Consider the following 22,403-nt stretch of genomic DNA (forward strand, 5'->3'; position numbering starts at 1 on the left):
ACCTGGTTCAGGCACCGGCTCTGCCCCCACGCCGACGCGCTCCTCCACGCCGCTATGATAACAGAGACGCACCGCACCAGTGGGAAAATCCAGAGGACTATTACAGGAGCCAGTTCTTTCCGGTAGTCGACCTGCTCACCTCTGAGCTGACTCGCAGGTTCAACCAGCCCACTCTGCATCTGCTGATGAGCAAGAGATACTTCAGCAGCATCAGCATCCCCCAAAATGTGGTCGACATGTACACAGGAGATGTGGACATGGAGCGGCTGCGCACCCAGCTGTCAATGCTTCCAGCTGTTTTGCAGGCACACAACAGTTCCATTGAAAGGCCCATCAGTCGGGTGATGAAGATGACCACACTTACGGACATGCTGGCCGCACAGGGACGAGGCACGCCATCCCTCTTCAGTGAAGTCGACGGTACCCACGTCAAACACAACAGCAGAGCCGAGCTTCTCCTCCCTCTGTCGGTTGAAAACTTTTCTTCGCTCGACAATGACTGAGCGACACCTAAATCACCTCCTCTTCCTCCACATCCACAAACACCCGACCGATGGCCTGGACCTCCGAAAAGTGCTCCACAGCTTTTGCTTTGCCAGTGAGCGAAGGGAAATTTACTTCAGCAAAGTCTGAGGGGAAGATTAATTAGGCGTTAATTAGGCCAAACCGTTGCATACCCCAGTTCAAGAGGCACTTTAAAGTTTTATAAATGCCTTTATGCTGGGCTACGTTTTTCCACCAATGTTGTGTTAATTTTGTAATGTAGTCCGAATAAGATTTGATCCATAAAGGGTTCAAAGTGTTCAGGTTTCATGCAAACACTGTTAAGAAATAAACGGTTTGCTTTTTTCCTCCCAAGATAAAGTTCGTGATTAAATAGCCTACATTACCTGACTCTTTGTCTTTCTTCACCATCTTTTTAATGAGAGAGGACGAGCGTGTAACTTGCTGCAAGATACTGCTGCTTTCGCTAAAACCATAGAGGCTAAAACACACTGTTTCCGCTGTTGCGCGAGCTCACACTCAACTCAGGCTGTACTTCAATCTTTGATCACTACGCACCTTTAACTAGTCCCTATTATTAACTGGACATTACACAGGTAGCCACGCCCACACGGTGACAAGCCCCAGACGCACAGCCCTTTATGGCCCCCCCACTTCTGAAATGAATCTGGCGTGCCTGGCCCCTACTATAACTTTTTTGACATATTATACTATGACGTTTTATGGTGTGGATGTAGAAGAGTCTGATTAATAATTCCACTAACACAAACAAAATGAGCAGATGACAGTGCTGCTTGCAAGCATGAACCACTTGTTTTCATTTGGATGATGTGCTGCTGGATCAAAGATCATAGGGCTCTAACAATTCTGAGATAAAGTTTTTTTTTGGTTTGTTAAGTTATATGATCTAGTCACGTCATTTGTATGAAACCATATGATTTTAAGTTGTATGCAATTTATTGTGTGAGATCTTTACGTTTCAGTTGTAGTTAACCTGCGTAAGATCTGCCTCTAGCTAGCACTACGTAGCTTGTATGGTTAGCTGGATGACGGCTCGGATGGCTGTAGCATCTACAACGAAAACATTTATCGACTGTCCTTTAAGTTACATCATGTATTTTGCTAGTTTATTCCAGACTTGCACAGTAATACATCTTAGTCTACCCCTCTTCCAATGTTGGCATCAATGTTTGGTTAAGGCTTGTGCTAATTTGAGGTTTGCCACTAGCAACCGGTCTGACTTTGAGATCCTATCAGTAATGTATTGGAATCCCAGCTAATCACTAATGCACACTGAAACACCTGTCAACCAAAAAAACAAACTCTCTCTGCTCTGCTCTGGTTATTAGAGGCTAGCCTGCTGAGGGACAGGTTTAGCTTATTAAAAAATCGGCATCATCTGGTTATTTTTAAGGTTGTCATTTTCATGCCAAACAACACAAACATTCCATAAACATTCCGCATTTTACTTCGATTCCAGAGTGAGCAAGTACCTTGTTGCTGGTATAAAAAAAGAAATTGTGGAAAATGGTAGGATGAACTGCACTCTGTTTTGGTAGTTTTGCTGAAACATCCAACTTTGTTCATTTGCAGAATGAGGGAAATTGAGGAGACCGAGGCACTTCTGGTGCAACAGATGGATCGAAACTGGACACAATGTTCTTCTAAATTAGCATTAGTGTATTTTAATACACTAATGAATATTTAAATATTCAGAATTTCGCTTCGACAAGCTCTCTCTTTTTGACCATACACCTGTGTGCATCCCTGTTATTATACTATACTATGACTTATTTATGACATACTATACTATGACTTTTTTATTAACAGGCTATACTATGGTGCTTTTATAGCAAACTTTGAATTTTTACTATGAGTTTTTATTTTGTTATGATATACTATTCTAACTGTGCGTTCACACCAAACGCGATGGACACGATGTCATCGCCCGTAACGCGAGTATCGCGTCGCTTGATCACAAATGTCACCTTTTTGATCATCACGTCATCGCTTCAATTGCGATGACGCAACCCTCCTCCTGCAATTTTCTTCACCTCCCGCTATTTTCTCGTCAACCATGGCTGAGTTAACTACCGTAGCTGCTCTTTATCTGTTGTGGACATCTGATTTGGATCGGAGACCCAAACGCCGCCGTGTCTGGGTTCACAATATCCTCCAGAAACGCACACAGCTGGGTGAATATCATCACCTCCTGCGAGAGCTGCGTCTGGATGACGGTCATTTCCAGCGGTACTTCAGGCTGACGCTGGCCCAGTTTGAGAACCTGTTGGCCCTGGATATCAACGCTGATTGGATGTCGCGGCACAGCGTCACGCGATGTCGCTTGAAAAGTTCAAATTTTTCAACTTCAATCAACACATGTGATGAGGCATTGGACGCGTCATCGCTTCATCGCGTCGCTCTTATCGCCTGAAACGAGTCGCCCGAAGCGTCATCGTGTGTCATCGCATCATTTACATTGATTTTGAATGGAAACTTGTGGAGTTCATCGCGTCCATCGCGTTTGGTGTGAACGCACAGTAAGACTTTTACTACTGTATGACTTTTTGTGACATCTATACTTTAACTTTTTATCATGCTTTACTATGACAACACACTACACTATGGTATTTTTATGATATACTATACTATGACTTTTTTGTGAAATCTATACTTTAACTTTTTAATCACATACCATAATATGACATTTTTATGACGTACTATGGCCTACTATGACGTTTTTCATGACATATTATACTAGCTATATTAAACTACCAATTTTCTTACATATTTATGGCATACTATACTATGACTTTTTTATGGCATACCATATTATTATTACTTCAGCTGAAACTTGTTCTCAGTGCAGACAAGACTAAGCTTATGCTGTTCTCTAATTCTAGGAAGAGGCCACAAATTATCCCCTCAGTGACCACTCTCGAGGGAAATGAAATAGAGGTGGTTCATGAGTATAAATACCTGGGTGTTGTGATTGATGCCTCCCTCACTTTCAAGTGAGGGAGGCATATAGAGAAATTAGTGAAGAAGCTGAGGATAAAATTGGGTTTTAAATAAGCTATGTTTTTCTTTTAATGCAAAAAAGCGACTTGTTGCTGCTACCTTTTTACCAGTGTTGGATTATGGAGATCTTTTATATATGAATGCGTCTGCTAAATGTCTTCATATGGTTGACACTGTCTACCATGCTTCTCTGAGGTTCATTACTAATTGTAAACCATTGACACACCACTGTGAGTTATACTCTCGGGTTGGATGGGCTGCTCTGGCCACCCGAAGGCTCAGTCATTGGTATACTTTTATATATAAGGCATTACTTGGTCTACTGCCTTCCTACATTTGTTCCTTAATTGCACAGAGAAGTGCTGGTCCTTACTCCTTTCGTTCGCAAGACTACTTGTTGCTTTCTGTTCCATATGCCCGTACTGAATTGGGTAAAAAGGCTTTTGTCTACTCTGCACCTTCAGCATGGAATATGTTGCAAAATGACTGGAAACTAACAGGGTTAATTTCTTTGAGCAGCTTTAAATCCAAACTAAGAATACTTGAGGCCGACTCCACTACATGTACTTGTTTTTCATAATCTGCTTGTAATTCAGTACTATTTGTTTGTGTTTTATCTGTGCAATTTGTAACTGTGCTTCATACTTGCTGCTGCCTATCTTGGCCAGGTCTCCCTTGAAAAAGAGGTTGTTAATCTCAATGGGATCTTCCTGGTTAAATAAAGGTTAATAATAATAATAATTATGTTTCTTATGGCATGTTATACTGTCAGATAGACTGATCTGATTGGTCTGATTGGCGATTCAGTGGGCTCTGCTTGTCGGGGCCAGATCCCTGTGCAGTGCAAATTCAAATTTGCTAGGGGTGGGGCATCCGGATTTCCAGGTTATGTTTTCTGTGCTACATGACATTATAGTGACTGTATTTCTGTATCCTTTTATTGGAATCATTTCTTGCTGGTTAAAATTTGTAAAGGCTCCATTTCCATTTTCTCAATCATCTATCATGATATTCTGTAAAAAGAAAAGGTTATCTATCACCTTGCGTCAGATACCATTTTTATCGATACTGATATACCTGTAAAACAACATTATACTTTGCAAGTTATGACATACTATACTATGACTTTTTATGTGACATTTTTATGATCCACTATACTGACTTTTTTTGACATTCTACACGATACTGATGTCCTTTTTTATGACATACTATACCATTTTTATATTACATTTTTATGATCCAGTATGACTTTTTTAAGTGAAATTATGACATTATGATATTTTTTACGATGTACTATAGTTTTTATGACTTTTAATATTCATGACTTTTTGTGACCTACTATACTATGACTTTTTTATAACATACTATACTATGACTTTTCATATGATATTTTTTATGACACACTTTACAATGACAAAAGGTCACAGAACAGACTGTGTTTGAACTCACAGAGCTGCTAGCATTGCTGTAGACTCTTAGCTTGGTTAATAACAGAATATGAAAAAATGATTTTCTGCTTTTAACAGACACAGGAAACAGTTGTTGTTAACATGAGACTTTATTGGTAAGTGCTACATGCTTTGGACTGTTGAGTGAAGACCAAGTTAGAAGATCAACTGCATGAAGGACAGGGAGAACAGGTGTGACAGGGATGGGGTCCAGTTGGGTGTAGATTACTGGTTGATGATTGGCCAGTTTACTCATACAGGAAGGCCTGGGTGCAGGGGGTGTAGCTGACGAACTCCTCAGTCTTGAACCACAGTTCGATCTCACGCTTGGCATTCTCCAGGGTGTCGCTGCCGTGGATGATGTTCCTGAGAAGATAGGGGAGAAAGGTCAATGGAATCATGGAGGGATGGTGTCAGTGATGATTTTGTGTGACCCCTGAACCTGACATGAAGTGCATGTATTATTGGTACAGTGTGTCATGTATTTATGGGGGTTTGTTTTTGTATACTCACCTGCCGATGTTGATGCACAGGTCTCCACGGATGCTGCCAGGCTTGGAATCAGCGGGGTTGGTCTCACCCAGCATCATCCTGACCAGCTTCACAATGCTCTGACCCTCCCACACCTGCAAACACATCAACACATCTGTCATCTGTTTGGTCAAGGAGGTATATTGCTTATATGATAATGAGATTGAACGTTGAAGACAGGAGCATTTTAGGAGTTATTAGATTTTGTCATGTGGAACAAAGAATTAAAGGTTTTAAGAAAAAAAAATCATTTTTGTGAAATCCTCTTCTCTACTGTATAAGAATGAAGTGTTCAGATGGACATCTATCTCATGTCTGTGTTCAGGACGTAGTTAGCATACTTTGGCATAAAGGTACATCATCTTCTGTCAGTTCATGCTGTCATTAAGGTCTATTATTCACAAACGTGGCCTCTATTATCCATCGCTACGCCATTGACACAGAACTTTATATCTCAAACAGAGATTTTGGTTATTTGGGGAACAAGCCAGAAGAGAGGACCTCATTTCACTTTTACTACCACTTTAAACTCATCTATTCATTATATTCATAAAAAAAGATCCTCCTGTGTTTTTAATGTTTCTTTTTCTTGCATCATTTTTATTTTTGTTTTTCACATTTTGTATTGTATTGTATCTGTATTGCATCTTACTGTATGAAATAATGAAAGTTTTTGTCAAAAGTTAAAAAAAATAGACCTATTAACATGGTGTACCTTTTTTGTTTAATTTGTATATTCACAGAGATGTAGAGTTAATGTAAAGGATGCTCTAAAGTGTATAGAAAGGAGGGTGGGGTTGTTTTGTATTTAATATATATGTTAATGAAACACACTATTTATGATTAACTCTTAAAATAATCTTTTTTTTTTTTTGCTAAATATTCCAGTCTTTTTTTTGTAATTAAATGTTACAATATGAAATAAGTTGCGACTACAGTATAATCAAATTATTTAAGTCTTAGATCTGTTACTTTACCAATCAAATTATGTTAATAAAAACAGTTCCATGGGAATTATTTTGTTTTAAATGTGTTTTTGTTTATTTGTTTGTTTGTTTTTTGTTGTTGTTTCATCAGGAAGCTAAAGTGTTATTGGGGGAAATGTCATTATGAAGTGAAAACTTGAAATCAAAACATATTTTAAGGGCTGTCTTTGTATTTGTGCCAAAACAGATCTTCCATTTCAATTTCCTCCATAAGTATCAGTCCATAATAAATATGGAGAAGTTGATCATTTTAGTGCAGAGCTACTCAGAGCTTTACATCTGTCCCACAGACAGCCGTTTAGTCCTGATACACACTTAAACACAACTCCTGGAAGATAAACTCTGAACGTGGGATTTCTGGTAAGTTCGTTATGATACGGTGCCGGCTATGGTTGCTTAGCAATTTCAGACTTAAACTGCCTCCGCGCCCTTGAAAGTTGGCACAGAGTAGCACTCCACATCCAACCTTGGGTTTTCCAGGCTGTTTAAGAATCGGCATGTGTCCTAGCCCTTAGAGGTCACGACCTCTCAGTGTGATGACACCTGCTGACTGTGTTAAAGACGGTCTGCTCTATAAAAGGAGAGAGAGACCTTGGAAACAAAGAGGGTGTGAAGTGGGAGATATAAAAAGAGAAAGATATGTGACTGACAAGAGTGCCAGAGATATACAGGGTGACTGTGTGTGTGTGTGTGTGTGTGTGTGTGTGCGCGCGTGCATATGTGCGTGTGCGTGTGCTTGCGTTACCATGGCGAGGATGGGTCCGGAGGACATGTACTTGCAAAGTCCACCATAGAAAGGCATGTCCTTCAGGTCCAGGTAGTGCTGCTTCATGAAGTCCTCAGAGGCCTGAAAAAAAAAACACACACAAAATACAAAATATTAATACATATGCTCAGCTGTGCAAAGTAACAAAGTACATTTACTGAAATACAAATTTGCAGGGGTTTCCAACTTATGCTACTCTATACTAAATATTGTACTTTTACTGCACTACATTTATCTTTTAGCTACTTTTCAGATTAAAGTTTTACAAAAAAATGAATTGCTTAACACTTTCAGCTTTACTTTAGTATTACCACTTCATAAATGGTTATGGCATTTTAAAGTGTTATTAATGCATGATAACTTTTACTGTGAAGGGTTATAAATTGACCCAGTGTTATTTTTTATATTACTTTTGAGTTACTGGATCAAAACTTTTTTGCCAAAAATTTTGTCCTGGGTGGTATTCTACCCAAAAAATATTGTGCAAAAATATTTACATCAGTTTTCTTTCAGAAAGTAAAAGAAATCTGGTTATATCATCTTAAAATCAATTTGACAATAGAGAATGAGAGAATACATTTTTTTTTGGATGTGGGCGCCATCTTGTGAGGAGCATGTTGTGTTATTGTGCATGTTATGGTGGTCAAGCAAGTATTTATGATAAACAATATAAATCCATATGACTTGGTAGCCCAAGGCTAGATAGCAGACCCTGATGCACTAACTCCACTTACAGACTCGGACATTTTACACTATCTCGTTTTTGGATGAGACGAGTGCATACTCTTTGGTAACAGAGATAACAAAGCATGTACAAGATGGCGCCCTCATTCCACATGGTGTGACGTACCTTCACATTCTTTATTTAGCCTCTTAAAACAACAGTCTGCCTGTTATATCTGAAACATATTTATACCTGCAACATGTTTATGTGATTAAACCTGGATTATATTGTATAATTTTGTCCTATACTCTTTTATTTCTTTTTTGAAAATTTGTTTCAAACCCTCTTTATATAAACTAATTATCCTAAACCTCAATTCAAGTTCATCCTCAAGCACGTAGATTATTAATCCACACAGACAGTGGAGAACACTGTGGGATTAACACCATCAGCACCACCACACACACAACAGCTGTGAATAACTACACTGAGTGAGTGATAGTGATACAAGTGTGAGTCTTTCAGTATAGCTGCAGCATTCAACAACTCAACAGCTGTCATCTAAACCCTGCGCGTGAGTGCACGTTCCTGTTCTTCTATCTTTGTGAGGACCACTTCTTAGACCTTGAAAATGAGGACATCATCTGATCCTCATTTCAAAGAGCTGCTTGAGGTGGTCAAAATTAGCTTTATCAGTATGCAATATGAAGCGGGCAAAAGTTCACGTACATTCAAGTACTTTTAACTTACTTTACTAAAACAGAATGCTGACATCATGATCAGCCAGTATCTCTACAAAAAAAAGTTAAAAACATGGTCACAATGGCCTGCCATTGTTATGGTTACCTGAATGAATTTGGCAGCCACCAGCCTGAAGCCTCTGTGCTCGAAACGCTTAATGATCTCGCCGCAGAGTCCTCTCTGGACACCATCGGGCTTCACAGCAATGAAGGTACGCTCCATTTTTACTGATAGAAGGCTGGAAAACACCAACGAAGAAGAAAGACAAACATAAAAATAGAATGAAACATTGAACTCAGATAATGAATAATGTTAGTGGAGCAGGACATACATGTAATTAAGTTCAAATGAGGGGGAAAGGGAATCACAGCAGAGATGAAACCAAAACCAAATCAGCAAATCAACCTACAGGCTTTTTCCACTTTTTAAATCCAAAGAAAAAACACACGAAACCTTTAATAAACTGCAGCAGCACAAATGTAGGGGCCTGGTTCATGTTGGACACACTGAAAGAGCCGTAAAGATTCAAATATCTGAACACAAAACATGGATAATGATATTACAAGAAATTGTGCACAGGCTAACCACTGTTATGCAGCATCATTTAAGTTATGGGGAATAGAAAAAAAATCCCCTTTTAACCAAAAAGTGTCCAGGAGACATTAAACGGAAAGTACTAAACTAAAAACTAAAAGTCCCCTCTGAAGAACAATGTGAAATTAAATTAGGTCCCTTCACACCTGAAAGTCTGAACCAAAGTTTGCGTTTTTGTGAGTGTTCTCGTATCCTTTCTCTCTCATCCTCTATGAAAGTCACTCAAAAGTGTAAAAAAAAAAAAATTTAATTATTTTTTGCCAACTGAGTCTTTATAAAGTCATCCAACCAAACAACAGTTAAACATTTAGTCTCCTCTTCCCATGGGCTCAACTTGTTTTGTTGTTTTTCCTTTGATTCTGACAATAGCCTGTCAGAGCTTTCTGTAATTGGTCCAAACCATCCAAGAAATATGTTTCCACACTAGAAACAAACCAAAGCATGGTTCAATTTGATCCTGACCAAGGTTTGGTCCAGAAGCAGAAATGATTTGGATATTTAAAGATTTAAATTTCTTTGGGTCCAACAAAGAAAAGGAAGTTCAAGACAAGATCTGAGAGGGATCATGAGGGAGGATCTGATCTTCTCCTCTTACAAGGTCTTAAAGGGCTATTATACACTTTTTCTCCCTCCGGTGACTGACGCTCAGTATCGTCACTCCATCATGCGTTTCTTGTATTAAGATAATATCAAATCACTTCTCATTAGGAAACTTCTGCTGAATGTGAAACTAAAACTGCCTCTTGAATACTTGGACGACGTTTTCTTCTCTCAGCCTGGAAACCTCCTCCTGAAAGTTGACACCTCCTCATGATGTTGGACAGAGCTTCGGCTGCTTTCTAATTTTACTGCCTGTTGGTATCTGCTCATGTGAAGCTGATATCTACTGAAAGCAGGTGGCTCTGGCAGGAATTCCGGCTGTGAGAGCGGAAAAAGCCTAGAGGATACTTTCTAAACTTCGGGGTGAAGTTTCTGAGAGTATAATTAGGATTCAGGGCGACATATCAAGCTTATGTTCTGCTGATTTGTCAAACTGAATCACTGTGGCTGTTTTTGTCCTGTGAGCAGCATGTTGTTGGACGGTTGAACAGTTAAATCTGGTATTGTATCTCCACAGATACTGACAAGGCTTCCATGAAAATCTCTGTGGATATTCATTGTTCTCAGAGGATAAGCCCTAATAAATTTGGTGATGCTCCTTTTCCTTCCTTCAGGGCCATCATCAGGCCAAAATTTCTTCAAGACACTTCTACATCCAAGCAGCAGATATTCCTTAAATTTACTGAGCATATTCATGCTCCTCAGGAGATGAACCAACAATGTAAATTTAGGAAATAATTCCATATTCCTTCATGCTAACTAAAGGTATAACGATTAAGAGTGTTGTATGTTTTAAATGCGTGACTTTGCAATGTATACATAGAATCGACTTGAATATTTGACAACACAAACATTCCATTAAGACATAAACAAAAGAGAACTGAACTCACACTAAAGTTGTTACTTGTGTGTATTTCTTCCGTTAATTTCAATTTGGCAGTTCATTTACATGATGCTAGTGCTAGCAACTATTTGCTGTAACCTCTATATCATGCAATCAGAAAGTTATAAATAAATTGTTTAGCTAACTTTACAGCAACACTGACTGATAGGAAACTTTGAGTTTCTGTACTCATTTTGGTTATTTTCTATTTGCAGCACTTACTTGCATGTATTGCATTGTCAAATTCTTGAAGATATTTTCTTCAGTTTCATAAATTTTCTGTAGAGACACTGCTTTAAGCTGCAGTGCAAACAAGGTTTTTAAGTTTTAGAGGGTAAAAAAATCGGAGAAAATGTTCCTGTGAGTGTTGAAGTTTCACATCAAACTATGAAAAACTAATGAGAAATTTGTAGTTTTTGGGTGAAAATTTAGAAGGAACAACTTCCTGTTGAAGTGTCCTTGACCAAAACATTTATGACCTCTGACCTCTGCTCCAAAAATTGGGGACTATAGGAAAAACACTTACTGATCAAGAACAAAATATGCCATCTTGAAAATATGTAATTTTAATGACTGTTTGTTTCCTAGAAATTGATTTATCAGCTGATAGAGTCACATAGAAACAGCAGTGAGAGACGTCATTTACAGTGACCAATCAGGACTTTACTAACAGGGGAGGGGGAGCTGGTGGGTCTGCAGATAACAGCTGTTTGGAAACACATGGTGCTCATGCATATCAGAGCCAACAGTTTCTGAATCAGTTACTGTGTTTAAATTCACTTAGAAAATGTTTTTATTCCTAGATTTGGCAGTTTTCATAAGAACTACTTCTTTGGTAGAAATAATTCTTAGAGACAAAATTCTCAAAATCAAAAGTGACAGCACAGAGAGAGAAAGGACTAGAGGAAATATGTTTTTTGTCATTTGAGTGATCTGGATGGTGCCAAATAAGAGTAAATATTATTAATATAATTATCATATTTACTCTTGTTAAATAATCCCATATACATACTCCAAAGCCTTTAGCAGTGTAATCCTTCTTTGGAAACTTGAAGAAAACTCAATTCAAGTTTGTGTAGGAAGCACGCATTCATGTTTTACTTCAGGGACTCTTTGGTTTTAAGTCTGCACTTGGATGTTGAGAAAGCACCCACTGTTTCTACATAGTCTGAATTTGAATTTCCTCCCACAGAACCTTTTCACAGGTTTACAAAGGCTGATATACAACCACAGGTTTTTCAATTATTTCTGAACAGTACTTAAAAGGAGATCAAAATGTTATTGACTCTAATTTGAGCCCAAATAATCTCAATCTTATGCTGTTTGAATGCAAACACAAAATGATGCCCTGAACACACGCTACCGGCTGTCTGCAGCTGTCCAGAATGTCACCACTGCAGTCGCACATGTGCTGCACATGTACATAACTTACAACACTGACTGTCAAAAGTCTGTGCTTTTACACTGGTATGATTACTATACTACTTTATACTTCAATCAAATGATAATCTAAATTATGTGTGCAGCTGTCCAACATGCAGCATATGTACATACATTATGCATAAACAGAGAGCTGTTTGGAGCAGATTTTATGGGGATTTAAAATTATTTTGGGTAGTTTTATAGTCAGTATTTAAAATACAAAGCTATAGAAAAAGACAGTGTGTGCATTCTGATGTGTGTGTTGATATCTACCTTGGTTGCGGGTTGAGGAGAACTTGTGAAGACGAGCAGCGGGGATGCGATCACCGAGGCCGAAGAGCCGAAGAGGACCTCTATTTAAAGGCAGCACTGGGTGGGGGGGCGGGGCAGTTGGGGGTGGGGGTCCAAAAATGTGTGTGCGTTTGTGTGCTGGGGGGGGGGGGGGGCTAAATCTCCGCTGTTGCTGGTTGACAGATCTGTTCAACACACAGTTTATGTTTGCATTTGTGTGTGTGTGTATGTGTGTGTGTGTGTGGATTAGTGGGTGTAGGTGTGCGTCTATCTTTGTGAGGACAGTTTTAGATCTCAAGAGTGTAACACTGCAGAGCTGATACATATAATAAAAGATGAGACATTTACTACATTAAGTATGTAAAAATGTCCTTTTTCACTTTTTGAAAATGAACATTTAAGAAGTAATGTGAGGACGTTTGCGAAAGTGAGGACAGGTTCGGGAAACATTTGTGTAAAATGAGGACATTTGTGTAAGTGCAGATATTTGTGTAAAGTGAGGAATATGTGTGAAGACTGGACATCTATGAAAAGTGGGGGCATTTGTGCAGTGTCAGAAATTAGCAGGTGGTGAGGAAAAAATCTCAAAACACCCTTGGAAAACTGTAACTGAGGTGCCAAAATTGGCAGATTTCGAAGGAGAGAAAAATGCATTACCAGTTTACGCCAAAATCCTGATCCTACATTAAGCTATGTGTTTCATTTTCATCCAATTATTTTAATTTCCATTTCTATCACATAAACACCTATACACAAAGATGGCTGATGTTGACACTCATGCACACACACATCACTGATACGATACCTGAAAGAGGCTTGAGGCAATCCTGCATGTATATAGCTACCATCACCCATTGATTTGGGGACTCACCTTTTGAAGCCTCAAGTTTGGCATTTTGGCTGTGGCCATCTTGTATTTTTGGAGCCAGAAGTAACCATATTTGGACAAGAGGGCGAAGCTTTGGAGGAGTACAATTATGCATAACTCTAAGCCTTAATAAAATGTAAACAAGTAAACTATATAAAAATTCACCCCTATGTGCCGTTGTCATGTACAGGGAAAATAGCAATGAAGACCGAAACAGTTTTTGTACCAGGCTGTAAACATGTTTATTTCTGCTGTCCAGTTGGGCATTTTAACATGGTGGTCTATGGGGATTGACTGGCTTCTGGAGCCAGCCTCAAGTGGCCATTCACGGAACTGCACTTTTTGGCACTTATGCAACACCTCATTTTTCACATGAGGTTGCTGTTTGACTAGTACATACTGTTAAAAAAGCCCTAACTGTTACAGAAGAAAGCAACCCATATCTTGGGCCATCACCAAGACAATGCCCAGAATAAAATGAAAAAAGAAGTTGCCACTTCTGCAATTGAAAAATGGAAAATACACTGTATAACAGGGGTACCTGTCGGTATGCCCCATGTGTTATAATTGTTTTCAAAGACGCTCACCAAAAAGATCATCTGGAACACCACATTTTTTTAAAAATTCAATTTTTTAAATTTGTACGAGGTCTTGCAGAGAAAAAATAAAGTTAGACATGATAGGTTACGTGTAAATCAACATTATGAGACATCATCAATTTGACTTTTGAAGCAGGAGAGTTTGATGTCCATCACAGTGTCTCTGTGATACATGAACAGATCAATGACTGTATAGAAAAATGGACAATGCAGCTCCACTTCCTCCCACTTCATAAAAATGAAGACAAAATGTCCCAGATACGGGAGCTGTCATCTTGTGCAACTGCAAGCAGCGCCGTTGATCGGGAGCACAGAGACTGGCACACACAGCTGTCAATCATGATGTCAAACCCCCTTACTACAGCATCCGATAAATAATTTAATTCAAACTTATCACTAAACCAAAACCTTGAACATACAGTAGAGTTATAAGAATTGTCTAAAATGACAGAAATCATCCTTGGGGGAAAAAAAAAATATGACGTGTCTTTCATTTCATTTTTTAGTGTGGCCCATGTCTCATCTGCCAACATAGAGGGGGCGGAGTTGGCCACCAAGGGGCAATCTTGACAGGGAGCTGACATACTGTCCATCATCTATGGAACAGACTGATACAGCAGGAGACGTGGGCACCTGATATCTGAGTAAGAAAGGAAAGCAGCAGGTGGTCGAGTTCAAACTGTGCTGGCATGACTGAGTCTAAGCCAACACATACACATGAGTAATACCATTTTGTTCTACTTATACATCTGCTCGACCACATCCCAGAGGCAAACACTATACTTTACACTGCACTACATTTATGTGACAGCCTTAGTTAGTTTACAGATTACAGGTATACTGGGCACCTTTTCCTAATAAACAATGTGTAGACTCATACAGAAGTAATCCCTCACAAACATCACTTATGATCCACAAGGAGTGTGTGGTGGTGTAGTTGTCTGCAGAGGCTCTGCCCTCTGCCTGTATTTTTTGATTTTCTTACTTTGTGGTTATATACCTTGATGGGGAAAAAATGCATGATAAGTTTTAAATACAACACAAAAGATTAAAGCAGACTCTAGCTGGGAATTTTGTCATGTTTTGGAGTCTATACGTTTCCACTAAAATGGAAATTCAATTTAATTTAAATAATGAAGGCCCAAAGAGGTAAAATTATAAAAATATTTCATGAAAAATATTTCACAAGGGTATCAGAACTTAGTTTCTCCTTCTTCTCCTTTTCTCTTCCATTGATCATCTTAGGACCCCTCAGATTTATCTGGCAACCCGACCCCTACGGTACCCACTGGACTGAACTAGCTAACTGTATATAAAGTAATTCAAACTTGCTCCACCTGGAGCAGCTACAACAGTAACATGCTGCTCTAACATTGATGATTCAGTATTTGCTATCTAATAATATCACATAGAATCAGATATAAGACTAAAGAGATATTTTACTGCACAACATGTACTTTCACAACATCATACAGTCATACTTCTACTGTTATTATAAACATATGATTATTGTCATATATGTATACTATCAGATATTAATATATACTTTCAACAAATTGTACCACAATAGCCATAATTAGAATTATAATATTATTACTTTAATTAATGTTGCTGTAAGCTACTGTCATTACCGTCTGTCCTGCATCTCTCTCTCTCTCTCTCTCTCTCTGTCTCATTGTGTCATACGGATTACTGTTAATTTATCATGTTGACCTGTTCTGTACGACATCTATTGCACGTCTGTCCATCCTGGAAGAGGGATCCCTCCTCAGTTGCTCTTCCTGAGGTTTCTACCATTTTTTCCCCCGTTAAAGGTTTTTTTGGGGGAATTTTTCCTTATCCGCTGTGAGGGTCATAAGGACAGAGGGATGTCGTATGCTGTAGAGCCCTCTGAGGCAAATTGTGATTTGTGATATTGGGCTTTATAAATAAAATTGATCGATTGATTGATTGATTGAACATGAAGCTGAGCATACTTCCGTCATACTCATCATTTAGTTATTCAGTGGCATCTAGTGGTGAGGTTGCAGACTGCAACAAACTGAATTTCAGCGTGCAAAGGGTGGGAGGACTACAGTGGCCGACAAAAAAACGCAAACGGCCCCATCTGAAGGCAGTGTTTGGTTCTGGGCTACTGTAGGGCAACATGGTGGACTTGATGGAGGAGGACCCACTCTGCATGTAGATATTAACAGGTCATTCTAAGATAACAAAAACACAACAAATTTTATTTTCAGGTGACTATACACTGATGAAAACAATGGGCTGTGTTCTGTCAATACATTCCCCTAAATCTGACACACTGGACCTTTAAATAAAACTTCAGAATGGTCCATTTCAGAATAATATACATTACTGGATTATAGTTATTGATGCATTATTGTGTTCATCACTTTAATGTTGCTAGTTAAGCTCATTTTAACCCATTACTGGGTGTTTTACACTAATCTATAATAATACATTTTATTTAATAGTTGATTATATATTGTATAAAAAAGGAGTATAAAGGAATAATCTGAGTCTGCAAATTAACTAACATTATCAGATAAGTAGAGTGGAGTACAAGTATAAAGTAGCATAAAATGGAAATGCTTAGGTAAAGTACAAGTACCTCAAAATTGTGATTAAGTACAGTACTTGAGTAAATGTACTATACTAATTATAGCCATATATATAGCCACACGCATGAAATACATACATATCTGATCCCATATTAACATCTGACATATACAGTACAGTCAGCGATTGTCTTGGCTCTGACTCAGTCATGTCAGCACAGTCTGAACTCATTCGCCTGCTGGGTCACTCTGACTCAGATATCACATCTCCTGCTGTATCAGTCTGTTCATGGGTCTCAGATAGATAGCTGTCAACTGTTGGAGTCAAAAGGTCATGTCTATGATTTCCTTTCTATTTGCTAAATTTTCTTTTTTTCCAGTCAAAATGTTGACATGCTTTTTTTCTATCATGTCTAACTTCTGATGAAAATGGACTAACAAACTGTCTCAGTAAATAAAGACTGTGTCCATGACAACTTAAGAACTACGAGTCCCAGAGAGCATTTCTGCAAGAAACATCCAATCAGAGAGCTTCAGCTTCTGTTGCTGTGCGAGTTTGCTCTTTTTAAAACTTGCTGGATAAATTCTGAAATGTTAAGTAAACCAAAGATGCTCTATAACAAAAAATGATGCATTGCAAGCTGTGACAATAGTACACTTTAGGTCTCCTAACTGTGCATGGTTGCCTGTCCCCAGCATCCCTTTAACCTATTTTTAAAGTATTTTGAACAATGTGTAGATTGATGCAAGCAGATTCAAAACAATACAACACCAGAAACAGTACAAATTTAATGTTTGCTTTTTATTTTTCAGCTTGTTTGTATCTGCTAGCGTAATATCTGATGTCAGACGGGTTCAAGATCATCAGTTGTTGCCAGATCCCACGAGAATGTTGCTGAGACAGGTCTCTAACAAAGTAAATATTTCTCCTGATTTGTCAGTCTAAAAACATGCCATTTTAGTGTCAGAATGTTTAGAAGATAAATGGCTTGTGAAAAATTGGTCTAATACTTCAGTGACTATAAGGCAAAAGAATTATTGGAATGAACAGATTCAGGACTTGTCGCTAGTCTCCTGAAGCAGCATGCAGTGGTGAAACCCATGTGAAGCAGATACAATGACTACAGAAAATGATAGTGTGCTGTCTCATTTCTAAACCGTCTCTGAGTAAACTGACTGACTTAGCTAAACTCTGCCACCTTAGTAACTGTTGCTAACCTTTCAATCTCTCTGTTCTAGTGGTGCAAAGAAACATTTTACAATAACTTGAAGTGCTATATTGTAGGCAACTGGACTTGCTTTAGTTTCTTGAAGATGTTTCACCTCTTATCCAAGAGGCTTTTTAAGTTCTAACCGACTAGTGGGGAGCCGCAAGCTCTAACCTGCTGAGGTCACATTTGTGGAGTTGACTGTAGTTGACCCATCATCAGCAGCATCAACTTGGTTACATACAACATCTCCAAACACTTAGCTAGGATCCTAGCTCTTCTAGTAGGTAACATTCCACACCACATCAGAAACTCACAGGATTTGCCAACAAGACCAGAGAAATAACACTGGACCCATATGAACCATTGATATCTTAAAACATCACTTCACTTTTCACTTGCATTCCCAGAGCCTTGACCACCTTCACAGGAACTGCTGCGAGCCAGTGTTTCAGATATGTGGATGACACCTGGGTCATAATCAAAAGAAAGGAAGTGTAAGTCTTCACAGAACACATCAATGTAGTGGACCCTAATATCAAGAGCATGCCAGAAGATACCAGAGGAGAAAGGCTACCCTTCTTAGACTGTCCAGTACACACTGAAGAGGACGGAAGCCTCAACATTGAAATATACAGAAAACCCACACGTAAGATCAATACGTGTCGCACCACCCACAACCCAGCACACCCAGCACAAGCTGGGGGTCATCAGAACCCTAAACCATCAGGCTGAGAACGTGCCCACAAGGACAAAGGGGAAGGCGAATGAACAGAAACACATCAGGGAAGCATTCATACCTGGACCCATCTAACCCTACCAACACACATGATGGCCAGGTGGGTCAGTGACTCACATGTGACCTCAACAGATCTGTAATGTTCAACCCACACAGAGGTTAAAGCCTGCAACTTCCCTCCACTCAGTTAGAACTTAAGAGGCCTCTTGGATGAGAGGTGAAAAATCTTCAAGAAACTCAAGCAAGTCCAGTTGCCTACGATAAAGCACTTGGACATACCATGACCTTGTTGATTGAGAATCTTTACCAACATTTTACAGTAACGTTAGCAGATTTATGAATTAGCAAAACAATGGGTCACTGATTTTAGACAGAAATAGAGTCATTTTTGTAGGCTGAAATGATAAATGTCTTTAGATTTTATAACCTGTAGCTAGCTGGTTAAGTAAGCTAACGTAAGCTCCATGAGCTAAGTTTTTAATGATTTTGTTTACTCATTTTAAATCAGGAACTCCGTCAAAAGATCTTAGATGATTAACTATGGCTACATGCACGATATCTTGCTGACAGTCTGAGGCTAAAGATAACAGGTCCTAGGTCATGATATCATGTTAGCAGACTGAAGCTAAAGCTGTAAAGCTGCCAGGTCTTGATATCATGTTGAGATATCATGCTAACAGACTGAGACTGAACTATTAGGGTTGTCCTGGCTGCCAGATCGGTACTTCACATGTGCAACTCTCAAGGATGCAAGATGGTTCACTCGTTAGCTACTTCCATCGATCAGCTGTGGAAAGAGCGTTTAATGAGTGTTTAATTCAGAATGTTATTAACGCTTTTTTAAAACAAGTTTTAATGTTTTTATTGATAGGAAATAAATGAAGCCAAATTTGATTTTGATATTCATTTTGTCAGATTTATTGTTTGAACAGGAAGTTACTGACTTGTTAGTGTTTTGCTGTTGATTCACTTGCAGCAAAAACACTTGGGAGATGATGATTTATGATGATTTTGTAATGAATATGAGCTTGAACATCAGCGTGAGTGTTTTTTTTTTTTTTTCTTCAAAAAAGTATTCTGGTAAATTAAAAAAAAGGCTCAATTTGCAGCACACAGTGTATCTAACTGCTTGTGTGTACTGGGAAAGGAATGGGAACTCTGGGAATCATCTGGTGTTTAGTATTTCTTCAGTATCAAAGTCCTAATTAATTGATAGTTGTCTGTACATCCAATGGTACACAGCAAAAAATGAACTGTTAATAGTTAATTCATTGAACTGAATTCAGTGCAGCTCCAAATTCATTTTGTCCTGAGCTGATGGAGGAGAGAGCCATCTCGGCTTCTCCTATCTGTCCCAGGATCATGATATCATGCAAATGGATATGCATATAAAATTAACCCGATGATCAGCAGTGCTTCTGCATCATTGGGCCCATTCTACAGGTTTCATTCATTCATTCATTCATCTATTAAATGTTTCATCCTCTTGAGGGTCGCGGGGGGGCTGGACATCGGGCGAGAGGCAGGGTACACCCTGGACAGGTCGCCAGACTATCGCAGGGCTGACACACATAGAGACAAACAACCATTCACGCTCACATTCACACCTATGGACAATTTAGAGTCACCAATTAACCTAGTCCCCAATCTGCATGTCTTTGGACTGTGGGAGGAAGCCGGAGTGCCCGGAGAGAACCCACGCTGACATGGGGAGAACATGCAAACTCTGCACAGAAGGGCTCCCACGCCCGGGATCGAACCAGCAACCCTCTTGCTGTGAGGCGACAGATGGATCAGTAATCATACGCAATGATATAATATAAAATTTTGATGGGCAATTTTGCCTGTGCAGTGGGCACTTTTTGATGTTATAGTCAGCTCATTTTGCTGATAATACTTCTGTACTTTAAGTAAAATGCTGAACACAGGGCTTTTACTTGTGATTTGAATGCTTCTTCCACCACAGTTAACAGGTGTAATGTATTATCTAAGTGGGGTTCTTATCCAACACCTGTTATATAACTGAAACACACACACACACTGCTGTAGTCATGCAAACACACCCTCCACTGTAAGTCTTTAATCTGGAGCACCGACTTTTACCCTTCCCCCAAATTTGACCCTAAATATAAACCTTCTCCTAATCAGGGATGGAAAGCTGTCCTCCTTGGGGTGATGCTGGTCCAGTATACAGTCCTCGGGGGGAGGAGAAGAACAGGGACCCTATCAGCTGAAATTGAAACACACCTCCCTTCACACGCACACACTTGAGACTTTAACCCATCTTGCATTGCAATACATTTGGACCACAGGAACCTGAGCACAGCTGTGAAGCTTCTCCTGTTACTGATTCTTTTTCCTGCTTTGAATGTAGAGGAAGGGTTTGCACACTCATATTGACCAGAATGCTCCTTTAATTCAATTGTTTAGGTCGTGTGTGTACTCCGTTGCAGCAATTCTGGTCCACCATTAGACTAAAATATCTCAACCACCATTGAATATATTGTAACAAAATGTGTTTCATCAATCATGTTGTCCTCAGGATGAACTGTAACAACTTTGGCGATCCTCTGACTTTTCATCTGGCGTCATCATCAGGTCAACATTTTAATTGGTCCAATACGTTTGCTTATGACCAAATACCTGCAAAACTAATGACATTTCCATCAGCCTCAGCTGACAGTGCTCCAGGGATGACATTTTTCTGTCGGCCAGTGGGGAAGTTAGAGTTGCCCTGGTTCCCTCATCCAAAAGCCTATGGGATTTTTCCATTGGCTTTTGGATCATTGTCTAAAATAAGCTCTGTGGCAAACAAACATTCATATTAGGTTACTTAATCATTTTGTTCAGCAAGATAATCTCCACAAATGAACTCAGAAAATTCAGAGCACTCTTGGAATGTACAGATATGTTATTCAGAACACCACACTCTTGGAGCAGCAGAGCATTCTCTGTCAAGGGAGACAGATCAGCAGAGTGCCAAGCTCCTGTAGGAATAGAACATTCTGGTACTTTGAACAACAGAGCTCTCATTTTAGTGTAAAGTGTCAGATTTGATTTACAAACACACTCATTGTATCCTCTGTGAGACTGCACAATGGTGATTTGAGCTAAATGCTAACATGCTCACAATGACAATGGTAACCTGCTGATGTTTAGTACGTATAATGGTATCTATGTGGTGTTTGGTATAATATTTATGACCATATAGGTATAACCATGCACACCATCTTATTTTTAAGCATGCTTACACATACAGAAAGTCCTTCAGAAATATAAATAGTAGATGTTAGGTGGTTTGTGAAGCAGATACACCACAGACAGTTGCTGTTGTCCAGAGGTTTTATTTCAGTGTCTGTAGTGTGACAGCAGAGGGAGCACCAGTCTGGAGGAGACAAGACCAGTTCACATATTTTCCTTTCAGTAATTTCAGCTGAGCTTCAAATCAATTCCAGAAACGTAACCTGTATGAAAGCTTCAAGTGAGTTAGATTCATGTAATCAGTAACTTTCCAATCTAATTCTAAACCAGTCCCATATCTGCTTTTACATAAGATAAACTGGTCTTCATTTGTTGGTCAACATTCTAAGATTTGTCTTATTTTAAAATACTGTCATCACGTTTAAAACAGCTAAATTGGAAACTGAATTACCCTCACTGGCTGTTAAGAAACAAACATTGAAACAATATGTTCTATATTCTCTTCCAGACTAGGAAAATTACACATAATGCCAACTTTATGCACATCTCTATGAAGGAGCATCAGGGCCACTGTTAGAAAGGGGGGGAATCAGTGATTTCAATGTCATCGTTTTAAGAAAACAAGTAATAATTTTATAAAAAAAAAAAAAAAGACAACAAATTAAGAAAATAAAGTCATAAATAATATAGAGATGGAGTTGTTATTTTGTGAGAAGAAATCATAACATTTTCAAACAAGGTTGGAATTTTGGTAGAAAATTTTGCTGTAATATGAAATA

At 38.9% G+C, this 22,403-nt stretch overlaps 1 protein-coding gene across 1 annotated transcript; it reads right to left on the reverse strand.

Moving 5' to 3' along the window:
* Positions 1-5,064: 5,064 nt before the first annotated feature.
* Positions 5,065-12,543, reverse strand: LOC125879643 (nucleoside diphosphate kinase B-like). Its single transcript, XM_049561614.1, has 5 exons — positions 12,434-12,543; positions 8,767-8,899; positions 7,236-7,337; positions 5,487-5,599; positions 5,065-5,339 (listed from the first exon to the last, which is right to left on the reverse strand). The coding sequence occupies exons 2-5, from the start codon at positions 8,881-8,883 to the stop codon at positions 5,222-5,224; spliced, it is 450 nt and encodes a 149-aa protein (XP_049417571.1). The 5' UTR covers positions 8,884-8,899; positions 12,434-12,543; the 3' UTR covers positions 5,065-5,221.
* Positions 12,544-22,403: the final 9,860 nt, after the last annotated feature.

Source organism: Epinephelus fuscoguttatus, linkage group LG19 (assembly GCF_011397635.1).
Source record: "Epinephelus fuscoguttatus linkage group LG19, E.fuscoguttatus.final_Chr_v1".
Lineage (NCBI taxonomy): Eukaryota > Metazoa > Chordata > Actinopteri > Perciformes > Serranidae > Epinephelus > Epinephelus fuscoguttatus.